Source organism: Prinia subflava, chromosome 2 (genome assembly GCF_021018805.1).
Source record: "Prinia subflava isolate CZ2003 ecotype Zambia chromosome 2, Cam_Psub_1.2, whole genome shotgun sequence".
Lineage (NCBI taxonomy): Eukaryota > Metazoa > Chordata > Aves > Passeriformes > Cisticolidae > Prinia > Prinia subflava.
In genome coordinates, this window is record NC_086248.1 from 1,132,973 (window position 1) to 1,145,040 (window position 12,068).

Consider the following 12,068-nt stretch of genomic DNA (forward strand, 5'->3'; position numbering starts at 1 on the left):
ATTTCCCCTTGTCCTGTCCCTGTTCCCTGGGAGCACAGCCCGACCCCCCCTGGCTGTCCCCTCCTGTCAGGAATTGTGCAGAGCCACAAGGTCCCCCCTGAGCCACTTTTTCTCCAGGCTCAGCCCCTTCCCAGCTCCCTCAGCCTCTCCTGGGGCTCCATTCCCTTCCCTGCTCTGTTCCCTGCCCTGGACACGCTCCAGCCCCTGCAGGGCTCTCCTGTCAGGAGGGGCCCAGAGCTGCCCCCAGCACTGGAGGTGCCCCAGCAGTTCCAGCACAGGGGATGGCACTGCCCTGGCCCTGCTGCCACCCCACAGCTGGCACAGCCCAGGGGCCAGTGGCCTCTTGTCCACCTGGTCATGCCTGGGCTCCTGTCCTGTCCAGGTGCTGGCACCAGCACCCTCAGGAAATCTTCTCCAACACCACTGAACCCTGACACCCTCTCTGCCAGCGCTGCACCTGGTTCTGCACGGCTTCCTCGGGCTCAGGAGCTCCTCAGTGTCCCCTCAAGAGCAGCCACAGGACCGTTCCCTCTCCACCCCTGCCAGCCTGGGACAGCAGGAGCACACTCCTGCCTCGCCCCCAGCCAGCAGGAACCTGCACACTGCAAACTGAAACCATCTGGACTCCTGACTCCATGGCAGGCGTGACCCAGCCAGGCCTGGAGAAGGCCTTCTGTACTTCCATAGATCAATCAGGGCAAATAACAACAAATTTACATTGTAGCAGTGCTTCTGTAGAACAGGCCATTCTGATGCATCAGCAAACTGTTTGTGAGAAATTTTGTCAAGCCACCTGCACTCTTGTTTTCAGGGTTCTTGGGCATTCATCATGATTACTGGGAAAATAACAGGATGAAGATGGGAGCAGAGAGCCTGAGCAACTCTCCACAAGGAATGTAACTCCTCGATACAGATGTGACATGATGATGGACATTTGACCAATTGGATGTCCTGAAGGAGATGTACCTGCCTCTTGAGCTAGCTGCTTATCCAACCAAGAGATGTGTGCCTATGTGGGCCAGAGACTTAGACTCTATAATTGGAATTTTATTGTAAACAATAAACGGCTTCTGGGGAAATCGTATTGGTTCGGTGTTCAGTGACCTGTATCCCCCTGCAATACATCCACTCTGGCAACACGCAAAGATACTCCATGAAGTAATAAAGGATTACACATCTGGGTCAAACCCACTTATGGGAGACGTTTCTGTCTTGATTCCCTAATCTAAATTGGTTAAAACAATTATTCATGAGAATCTTGTTGTTAAGAAAAATCATTTTGTGTACATGAATGTTTAACCAGTGCTTTTTGTGGTGTCTCAGCAAACCACAGTGTTTTATGATGATTGGAAGAGATATAAATTGAAATACAGAGTAGGAAGAGGAACAGATTTCTCAAGAGTAAACACAGGGTAATTTGTGAAATAATTAACAAAAGGAAGAAGGAAGGGAATTTATAAACCTAAGTGGTGTGTAACGAAAGGTTAACCACAAGCGATATTGTAACAAGACAGGCAAGTTAAGGAACCAAGATAGCAGGGCAAACAAGATAACAGGGCAATTGAGATAACATGCGCCATAAAATGCAAGATAACATGTTTCAACAGAACTTGCAAACTGTAAAAATATCTAAAAACAAGTTACACTGAAGAACAAGAAGCTCCAGGCGTGTGTTGAAGACACATAAGTTCAAACATGAGGAAGACTACAGGAGTCTTCATCAAAAGGCCACCAGAAGACTGACGACCACCACAGAAGGAACAGACACATTCATGAAAGCAACAAACTGCAGTGAAACCATGACACAACTTTATGCAATTATGAGTCTGCTAATGATACATTGTAATTGTGACATTGAGTGGAAGGACTTTTGAAATGTAACCAGAGGCTAAAGAAGACTGAGTGAGTTTCTGGCGGACAGATCCCCCTCATTCCTTGCACTCAATAAACCAATACCTGCTCTGTAGCCATCTGACTATAAAGTTTTATTTTCTTGCCCCATTTTGGGCTTCACAAGCAATGACAGAAAATCCAGGTACCTGTTTTCTCCAGGATCCTAAAGTGCCCATTAACTGCTTTAATTAATTCTTTCTGAGCTAACCATGACTCCACATGGATGATTCCACCACTCAGTCCCGACTGAAGACATCGGTGTGGAGGAGCATCGGGGTCAGACTGAGAGGGCTGTGGAGAGAGCAGAGAACTGAGGTGCTACAGACAGGGATCAGCTGCTGCTTCTCCAGCTGCGCTGTGAGGTGGACATGTTCCTCCACACCCTGGAAAAACTCTGGGAGCAACGGAGTCCTGGGAACCCTCCTCGTCTGCTCCCTCTCAGTGACAGACACCAGAGCACCCCGACTTGGGAGTCCCTGCCCAGCTGCCCCCCTGTAGCATGGCAAAGGGAGAGGCAGCAGGAATTCCAAGAGGATGTGCCCAGGAAGCAGCAGGACAGAGCAGAGAGGGACAAAAGGGCTGGAAAAGTGGCCCATGCTGAGAGGGTTCCCACTGTATACAGTTTTATGTGGCCTGGTTTTTGGTAGTGAGGGGGCCACAGAGGTAGTTTCTGTGAGAAGCTTCCAGAAGTTTCTACCATGTCCAGCAGAGTCCATCTCTGATGGCTCTGAAGATTTACAGGCTGCTGGCCCAATTAGAGAGGCTGGTAATGCCTCTGTGATGACATATTTAAGAAGAAAATCAAAACAGCGCTCACACAGTTTTTTCCAAGGTTGGCATACCACAACCGCTGGGGCATTCCCATGCAGCGCTCAGCGATGAGCCCCAGCTGCTCTTTCGGCGTGGCCCACGGGGAGCTTTGTGTGCCTGTCTCCCCTTAGCCAGCCACACCACGAGCTCAAGGGCTGGAGCGGCAGCAGCTTCTCCTTCCCTGCACCCCGCAGGAAGAGAGGTATTAAATAGCAGAGGCCACATGGCCAGCAGTGGAAATATGGCGAGCTATTCCCCGAAGCAGAACCTAAAAAAATCAAACCTGTGGGATCCTGCAGGAATCTTGGAATTAGTGGAACTTCTTAGCAATGGTACCTGTGGGCAGCAGCTTTTCTCTTAAGTAGAGAAGAGGAGGAAGTGAGGACATGGAAGAGAAAACAACACGGCAACACCAGGATCAGGAGAGAGGGAGGGGAGGAGGTGCTCCAAGAGACAGAGCCAAAATTCTTCTGCCAGCCATGGTGAGGACCATGGTGAAACAAACTGTCCATGTAACCCATGAAGTCCACAAGGGATGCAAAGATCCACTTGCAGCCTGTAAAAAAAGCTCACGTTGGAGCGAGTGGCTGCCAAAGGAAACTGTGATCCAGTGGGAGATCCAAAGAAAAAGACAAAGCCCTTGCTTCCAAACTAGAGCAGCCTATCCTTAAAAGACTACACTCTGTGCACCAGTGACCCACGCTCTGTAAGTTCTGGGAAAACTGTTTTGCTTGTGGGGAGGACCCCACGGAATAGCAGAGAAAAGCCTTCTCTCCCTGTGGGAACTGAAAAAGATCTCGAGTAACGAACTGACCAAAACACCCTTTGCCCTGTCTCCCCACACTGTTGGTGGGAAAGTGTGGAGAGATAAGACGGAATTGGGCTACAGGCAGTGGGACACGCCTGCAGAACACCGCGGCAGCGCAGAGAAGTGTAGAAGTTACTCGGTGACGGCAGAGTCGGTGACAAAGTATCTCTATAAGCAAAGCAACTGTGGTAGCAAGTGGTTTATTGTGAGGGCCTTGCTTGTAGCTGCTAGGCACAGCTAAAACAGGCCAGGAGAGTAGGAAAAGAGAGGAAAGAGGGGAAAAGAGAAGAGACGGAAAAGAGCGAGGGAAAAGAGAAAGAAAAGAGGAGGAGGTTCTGAATACGGTACAAAAAATGTCTTTCCGAGTTGAATAGTCTGTGTTGGACCAACCAATCTAATACAAGATAGCAATCTCACAACATTTACATACAGCCAATAGAACTGTCCCTTTACCTTTGGCAAGCAGAAGGGTTTTGTTTAATCAAGGGAGCTGGCCCTCAGCTAGGCACACCATTGTTCACTAGCTGATGGCTTGGTACCCCACACCCTAAATCTCAAAGCTTGCTTTCATTTCTGTCTCTCCTGTGGATCTCATACTCCCAGAATCTAAACCATCATATTTACCAGGTCTTTCTACTTCATCCTTCCCAACAGAGAAGCTTGTCTCTGCCTGACCCTGGGGGGAAGAAATGCGACGTGGCAGACGCCCTACGGGTGATGCCTTGAGTGTAAAAAAGTATAAACTACAGCGAATTGAGAAAAGCAGACTGGGAGGATGGGACTTCATCACCTGAAGCCGTCATTGGACAATTAACCCCAATATGGAAATGGACCAAAGTTTATAAAAGTGTGAAAACTCGTGACCCAGCATCTATCTTGGGTGGAGCCTCATCCAGGCTCTTGTACTGCCCAAGGTGTATCCTTTGAAGACCCTTTAATAAATACCCACTTTATTTTTTTAACTCTGTCTAGCCTCTGTTCTAGGCAGCCTCTCCCAGCATCGCAGAGAGGAGGCTGCTGGAGCCAGCCAGCACACGATCACCCGCATGTAAGGACATTAAAGTGTGTTGCTGACGTGGCAGGTGAAGAAATACCTCATAAGGAAATCACGTGTCTTGAAGAAATCTATAAAACCAGCTCATTTCTCGCAATAAACGTCTCGGTATCCCCACTGATCTGAGTCAGTGCATTAGTCATTCACAGAAAACAGGGAGGGGCTGAGGCAGGAAAAAAAGTAATTTAAAAGCTTCTTTTATTGCTCATTACCCTCCTCTGACTCCGTGTTGGAGTGCAAGCCCCTCTGGGTTCCCCAGGGAGAGAGAATGATACATGGGTTGAATTGAAGCCTTTAGAGAAACTAAAATATATTAAGCCATGTAAAAATGAAGTAGAAGTTTAGACTCCAGATTTAAGTAAGTAAGTAAGTATACTCTAAGTGCTTTAAGAATTAGTCAGCCAGCACAGAGCCCAGAGTCCTGAGACCTGACAACCTAGCTTTAGACATGAAAAAAACAAAGTAGAACATCTCAGTACTAGATAGAGTAGGTACAATTTTTACATGAATGAGATAGAACCTTTTATGTAAATAGATATGCTATATGATAGAGCTTTGTACGTTACTAGATATGCTATACGTGTAGGTTTTTGTGCAAGGATTGATACCAACTTCTGTAGTTTTTCATAGTTTCATGTACTTTCAAAATTAGATTTAGATTGGTGTAGAGAGAATGTTTTAGAATTGTGTTCTTAGTTGATTGGCCAACCTACAGATAGGGAAATGAATATGTATTTATGGTTTATGGATAAAAATCCCCTGGTTTGGGGGCAATGGTGTCGATTAATCAACTCTTTGATGATTGATCCATCCTCCTGCCATCTACAAGAGAGAACGGGGCTTTGCCAGGGAGCCGTGGCGAGGGAGCTGTTGCCAGGACTTTGTCAGGTATTGAATTGCTTGGGGGCTGCTTCTGCTGTCTCTGCTGCTGCTGCTTGAAGTGTGCAGCTGTGGCTGCTGCTGCTGCTATGGCAGTGGCTTTGCTGTTTCTGCTGCAGCTGCAGGGAGCGCTGCTCGGGAACGGGACTCTGGGCCAGATGGGACTCTGGGCCAGGAATCTGCCTCTCCCTGTGGCTGGGACCCCTCGTCCATCTGCCTCTCCCTGTGGCTGGGACCCCTCGTCCATCTGCCTCTTCCTGTGGCCGGGACCCCTCGTCCATCTGCCTCTCCCTGTGGCCGGGACCCCTCGTCCATCTGCCTCTCCCTGTGGCTGGGACCCCTCGTCCATCTGTTTTTCCCTTGTGGCCGGGACCCCTTGTCCAGCTGCCTCTCCCTGTGGCTGGGACCCCTTGTCCATCTGTCTTTTCCCTATGGATGGGACCCTTTGTCAGTTTGTTCTTCCCTGTGGTCAGGACTCTCTATCAATTTGCTGTTACACCCCACTGGGACTTATAAAGCTTTATAACTTTTAGTAAGATCCCATGTTCAGAACTCTTGCCTTCAAGACTGATGCATATATATAATGAACAACTTTGTAATAACCAGAAAATGCTCTTGGCCTTTTATGATTCTCAACCCATGAGCAGCTCGAGAACTCTCTTAAAAATAAATTTACTTTCTACCTTTAAATTTGAACCTGTCTTGCCCTTAGAGCATTTTTCTCCCAATCCTCGTCTCAGCTCATCAACCCTTTGCTGATTTTCTTTTTTTTTTTAAGGAACAGCTTTCGTAGGTGCCTGGCGTTTGGCCAGTGTCAAACCACAACACCCACTATCACAAGAACCCAGATGTGAAAGCTGGATTTTATTGACTGATTGGAACAGTAATATCCTCATTAAAACATCTCTGAGATGTCCTCAATTCTTCAGTGGGGGACTTGCACACTGGGAGCTGAGAAAGGCGGCTCTGCAGCAGCTGGATATCATGGAGAGCTGAGGAAAGGGCTCTTCCCAAGGACACACGGCCAGAAAGACTCCAGCCACAAGAATTACCAAGCCAAACAAAATACACAGATAATCCAGAAGGACACCGGGAGCTCACACTGTGTCAGAGGATCTGGGAGCCCTGGGGATGTCCAGCCACAGCCACCTCTGGGTGGGTGATCTTGGGAAGACGTTTGAGCTGTGGGACATGTCCAAGTCCCTGCCGGAGCCATGGGAGCTGTCCCAGGGCTCTCTGCAGGGCCTGCTGGGGCACCGTGTCAAGCATTCCTGAGGTAGGACAGATCCCTGTTCCAGGGAATGTGACCTCCAGAGCTCCGAGTGGAGCAGGAACAGTGCTGGCAGTGTGGACAGGCACTGCGGATGCTCTGTGCCCTCACTCTGGTGGGGCTGGGACGTCCCCAGCTGCTCCATCCTGGATTCTGAACATTCCTCTCAGGAGCCTTCCTGCAGCACTTTCACACCTCCAATGATGCAGACCCAGCTCCCCTCTCCTTCCCCTGATTCCCAGGAAGGCACCAGCCACACCCCAACAGGCAGAGGCCTCGGAGACTCCCCTAGGAGGCAGCTGGACACCTCTCCCAGCCCTGGTGTGGGATGCAGAGTGTGGGGATCTGTGCTGTGCTCCCACCCCATTTCCCTGGGACCAAAGGCTGAATGGGACCCGAAGAGAAGGAATGCAAAGGAGAGACCCAGCAGCAGGGAGGAGATGCCCCCAGGGCTGCCCATAGGTCACGGGGAGGAGAAGGACACGGAGCTGGGGAGGTTGTGCAAGGGGCTGGAGACACAAGAGAGGTTCCTGCTCTTCATGCTCCCAGCAGCTTCTTGACCATGTATCCCGGCATGCTGTAGAGGAACAGGGCCACCATGATGAGGAGCAGCAGGGCCAGCACGATCTTGATGATGAGCCACTTGTAGCGGGTACAGATGAGGTATTTGATGGACTTGAGTGGGTTCAGGAACCAGATGAACGACGTGTCTGGGCGGCTGCAGGGGAACCAAACACCCATCGTTAATCCATTGCCGTGGAAAAGGGATTTATGGACCATAAAGCTCATCTTGTTTCACCCCCTGCCATGGCATGGACACCTCCCACTGCCTCAGGCTGCTCCAGCCCCAGTGTCCAACCCGGCCTTGGGCACTGCCAGGGATCCAGGGGCAGCCACAGCTGCTCTGGGCACCCTGTGCCAGGGCCTGCCCACCCTACCAGGGAACAATTCCTGCCCAATATCCCATCTCTACCTGTCCTTTCGCTATGGGAGGCCATTCCCTGTGTCCTGTCCCTCCACCCCTTATCCCCAGTCCCTCTCCAGCTCTCCTGGAGCCCCTTCAGGCCCTGCAGGGGCTCTGAGCTCTCCCTGGGTCCTTCTCCTCTCCAGGTGAGCACCCCCAGCTCTCCCAGCCTGGCTCCACAGCAGAGGGGCTGCAAACTTGAAACATCTCCGTGGCTGCTCCAGCCCCTTTCCAACAGGTCCATGTCTTTCCTGTTCTGGGGCTTGGAGCTGGACGCGGCACTCCAGGTGGGAGTAGAAGCCCATAATCCCAGGTCCCCGCTGCAGAGAGGTTTCTCCGACTCACTTGGGTTTCTCCAGGGGATCCGGCTCATTCCGAGCCAGCCCAGCGGGGGATTTCTCGGCCTCCTCTGCTGTCAGAAGGTGCAGCTCGGCCTCGACTTTGCCCTGCAGGGAGCAGAGAGCAGTGCTGAGACCTGGGACCTGCTCCCACCTCTAACCCCCAGCTAGAAGGATCCCAAGGGAACAAAACTATGTGGGGGGACGCAGGGTGTCCGCAAAAAGTGGAGTTCTCAGAAGGCAAACCCATCCTTACGGTGATCTCCAGCTCATCGTTCTCGTCTCTGGCCACAAACGGCCACCAGCCCTTGACCCTCTTCTGCTTGAAGATGGAGATCATGGGCAGCTCGGCCTCGTTGGTCACCATCTCCAGGCTGCACTGCTTGGAAGTCTTGGCTCCCCGGGGAAAGCGGTTCAGATCCAGCTCAATGGCCCCTGGCAGGACAAAGGGGAGAACAGAGGTTGGCATGCCAAAAAGGCCAACACCTTGGCTGGAGATGGGCTGGACCAGCATCTCCTCTCCTGGGGAGCAGCTTTGAGCTAGTTCTGGGAAAGAAAAATGGGATGTCTTAGCTACAGGAGCAGTGGAGAAAAGGGGTGTCAGAATCATAGAGACATGAAAGTTGGAAAAGATCTCTGAGACCTCAAGTCCAGCCTGTGCTCAATCCCCACCTTGTCACCAGCTAAGAGCACTCAGTGCCACATCCAGGCCTTCCTTGGACACCTCCAGGGATGGGCACTCCAAACCTCCCTGGGCAGCCCCTGTCAAGGCCTGACCCCCCCCGCTTTCCATGGAGAAATTCCTGCTGGTGTCCAACCTGAGCCTGCCCTGGCCCAGCCTGAGGCCATTTCCCCTTGTCCTGTCCCTGTTCCCTGGGAGCACAGCCCGACCCCCCCTGGCTGTCCCCTCCTGTCAGGAGTTGTGCAGAGCCACAAGGTCCCCCCTGAGCCTCCTTTTCTCCAGGCTCAGCCCCTTCCCAGCTCCCTCAGCCTCTCCTGGGGCTCCAATCCCTTCCCATCTCTGTTCCCTGCCCTGGACACGCTCCAGCCCCTGCAGGGCTCTCCTGTCAGGAGGGGCCCAGAGCTGCCCCCAGCACTGGAGGTGCCCCAGCAGTGCCAGCACAGGGGACGGGCACTGCCCTGGCCCTGTTGCCCCTCCAGAGCTGGTACAGCCCAGGGGCCTCTTGCCCACCTGGGCACCCCTGGGCTCCTGTCCAGCTGCTGGCACAGCACCCTCAGGGCCTTCCCCAGCCCCTCTGCCCCAACCTGGAGCACTCTGTGGGGTTGGTGTGACGCCAGTTCTGGACTTGACATTTGGCCCTGGCCCATGGAGCCATCCTGTCCAGAACCCCCTGCAGACCCTTCCTGACCTCTCATCCCACCTGCTCCCCCCAGCAGCAGCTCAAGGGGTTTGTGGGATGCTCTGGGCCCTCCACGTACCCAGGAAATCATCAGCCGAGAAGTGGTCGGCGTCCCAGACCTGCAGGGTGAGGCGGGCTGGGATCTTGTACTCGGTCTCATCCCAGGAGAACATGGACTCCTTCTTGGAGATGACGATCTTCTCCTCGGCCATCAGGTAGTCGAAGGGGAAGATGTAGCGCCAGTTGAAGTTGCCTTCACCAGTGAGGGAGTGGTAATGGACATCTGTGTCCTGCTTGTCCTCCTGCTGCCCCTTCAGCCACCTGCAGAGCCCAGGGGGTGAGAGGAGGCCACAGGTTTACATGGGGTAGGAGAGGGGACAGGACCTGGAAGGACCTAGAAGGGCTGAGGCTGCTTGTCTTGGGTTGCAATGCAAGATGTACCCAAAAGCGCGTATTCTATTGCCACCTGTTGAAACCAGGTGGGAAGGTGTTCTCATGAAGAGATAAAGACTCTTCCATGACCCATCCTCCCTCCAGGGGTGTTAGGGGTTAGAATTGCTTCTTTTTCACTTACAGAGTTTTTTCCCATAAGTTGCTAGGAAACTTAACGACAGTGCTTAACCAAAACAAAGAAAGTGGGCAAAGCAGATGGCAGCACAAGGCTACAAATATTGGTTTTGGGTCTCCGGGAGTCCTCCTCAGAGAGAGGAGATAATGTCAGTTTTGGGGGAAGTAACAGAGGGGTTTGGGGGCAGCTTCGCTCTCTCTTGCTCTCGGCATCGAGGAGGATGGTCAGCTGCTGCTCACTCCAGGAGGAGTTCACAGTCATCACTCTGTCTCATCCTGGGAAATCTACCATCATCTGCTCGTGTACCCAGGAATCCTGAGCTTGCTTTCTCTGGCACTTCCCCCACCGCCGCTGCTTCTTCAGAGCTTTGAGGCTTTCCTGCTACTCTGTAGCCCTGCACTGCCCAGCTCTGCCAGGACACGCCTGCTGCTCCAGCTACCAGCACAGAGCTCCTCATCTCATCCACCAGCCCGGGACTTTCCACCCTTCTAGCTTGGCCTCTTGGAGTCCTGCAGGGGCACTGGGATCAAACTGCCTCGGGTTTTTGTGAAAGAAAGCCCTGGAGGTTCCTGGTTCTGTTTATTATTAATGCTGTAGTAGTTGTTGTTTGTTGTTTTGTCATATATACTAGTAAAGAATTGTTATTCCTATCCTCATACCCCTGCCTGAAAGCCCCTTTAATTTTCTAAATGAGAATACTGTGGAGGGAGGGGATTTGAATTCTCCACCCATAGGGAGGTCCTACCCCCTTCCTAGTAGATACCTGTCTTTCAAACCAAGACAAGAGGATATCTGTTGTTCATGGGCCATCGAGGCTCACTGCAGGACTGATAAAATTCCATCATCCATGGGAGATGCTCCACCCAGGGGAGGAGCCCAGCATTCCCACCTGGATAAATCCTGAGAGTCAGAGCCCAGCACAGCCTGTGTGCACTGCATTTCCACCTGGATAAATCCTGAGAGTCAGAGCCCAGCACAGCCTGTGTGCACTGCATTCCCACCTGGATAAATCCTGAGAGTCAGAGCCCAGCACAGCCTGTGTGCACTGCATTCCCACCTGGATAAATCCTGGGATTCAGAGCCCAGCACAGCCTGTGTGCACTGCATTCCCACCTGGATAAACCCTGGCATTCAGAGCCCAGCACAGCCTGTGTGCTCTGCATTCCCACCTGGATAAACCCTGAGAGTCAGAGCCCAGCACAGCCTGTGTGCACTGCATTCCCACCTGGATAAATCCTGGGATTCAGAGCCCAGCACAGCCTGTGTGCACTGCATTCCCACCTGGATAAACCCTGGCATTCAGAGCCCAGCACAGCCTGTGTGCACTGCATTCCCACCTGGATAAATCCTGAGAGTCAGAGCCCAGCACAACCTGTGTGCTCTGCATTCCCAGAGGAAGGCTGGACCCATCTCACGCCACTGCACCTTCTACAGGATCATCTCTGCTCCAACAGAGCCACATCTGGCACTGCAGGAGGACTTGATTGGACTGCTCCCAACACCCTGACCAACAGGGTGTCAGATTGTGTTCTGACTCTGTCACTGTTTTCTTTTTCTTGTTTGTTTGCTTTTTTTTTACTACTACATTTTTATTTTTAATATTCCTAGTAAAGCACTGTTATCCCTATTCCCATATCTTTGCCTGACAGTCCCCTTAATTTCAAAATTATAATAATTCAGAGGGAGAGGGTTGACATTCTCCATTCCAAAGGAAGCTTCGGCGCTCCCTGGAAGACTCCTGTCTTTTCAAACCAAGACACAAAATCACCTCAGGGCCGTTCCAGGCAAGAACCCGCAGCTCCAAGCGGGGCCCACTGGATGTGCAGCCAAGGAGAAGGGGAGAGGCAGGAGATACCAGCAGCGTTGGGTCCTCCCCCAGCACCACCCATGTCCTGCCCCTCTTCCCACTCCTACCCCAGCCAGGACTGGCACCCACCCCAGTAGAGGTACCCATGGAATTCCAGGCTGTACCTACCCCCTGACAAAAATGTCGCTGGACTTCTCGCCGGTGAAGTAGTCGTCGTCCTCCAGGATGACCTCGTCGGTGTTCCACACGATCACCCTGAGCTCGTACCTGCCCAAGGGAGGGAGAGGGAGGTGAGGCACGGGAACAGGGAGTGGGA

The 12,068-nt window shown here is 52.2% G+C and overlaps 1 protein-coding gene across 3 annotated transcripts in view; it reads right to left on the minus strand.

Annotated features, from left to right (window-relative positions):
* Positions 1-5,801: 5,801 nt before the first annotated feature.
* Positions 5,802-12,068, minus strand: part of OTOF (otoferlin) — a 97,161-nt gene continuing 90,894 nt past the window's right edge. For all 3 annotated transcript variants that reach the window (XM_063422840.1, XM_063422849.1, XM_063422857.1), the window contains 5 exons: positions 11,921-12,019; positions 9,457-9,698; positions 8,273-8,451; positions 8,024-8,124; positions 5,802-7,432 (listed from right to left, as the gene is read on the minus strand). In XM_063422840.1, coding sequence (XP_063278910.1) covers positions 7,252-7,432; positions 8,024-8,124; positions 8,273-8,451; positions 9,457-9,698; positions 11,921-12,019 — 802 coding nt within the window. In that variant the 3' untranslated portion in view covers positions 5,802-7,251. The remainder of the gene's footprint in view (positions 7,433-8,023; positions 8,125-8,272; positions 8,452-9,456; positions 9,699-11,920; positions 12,020-12,068) is intronic.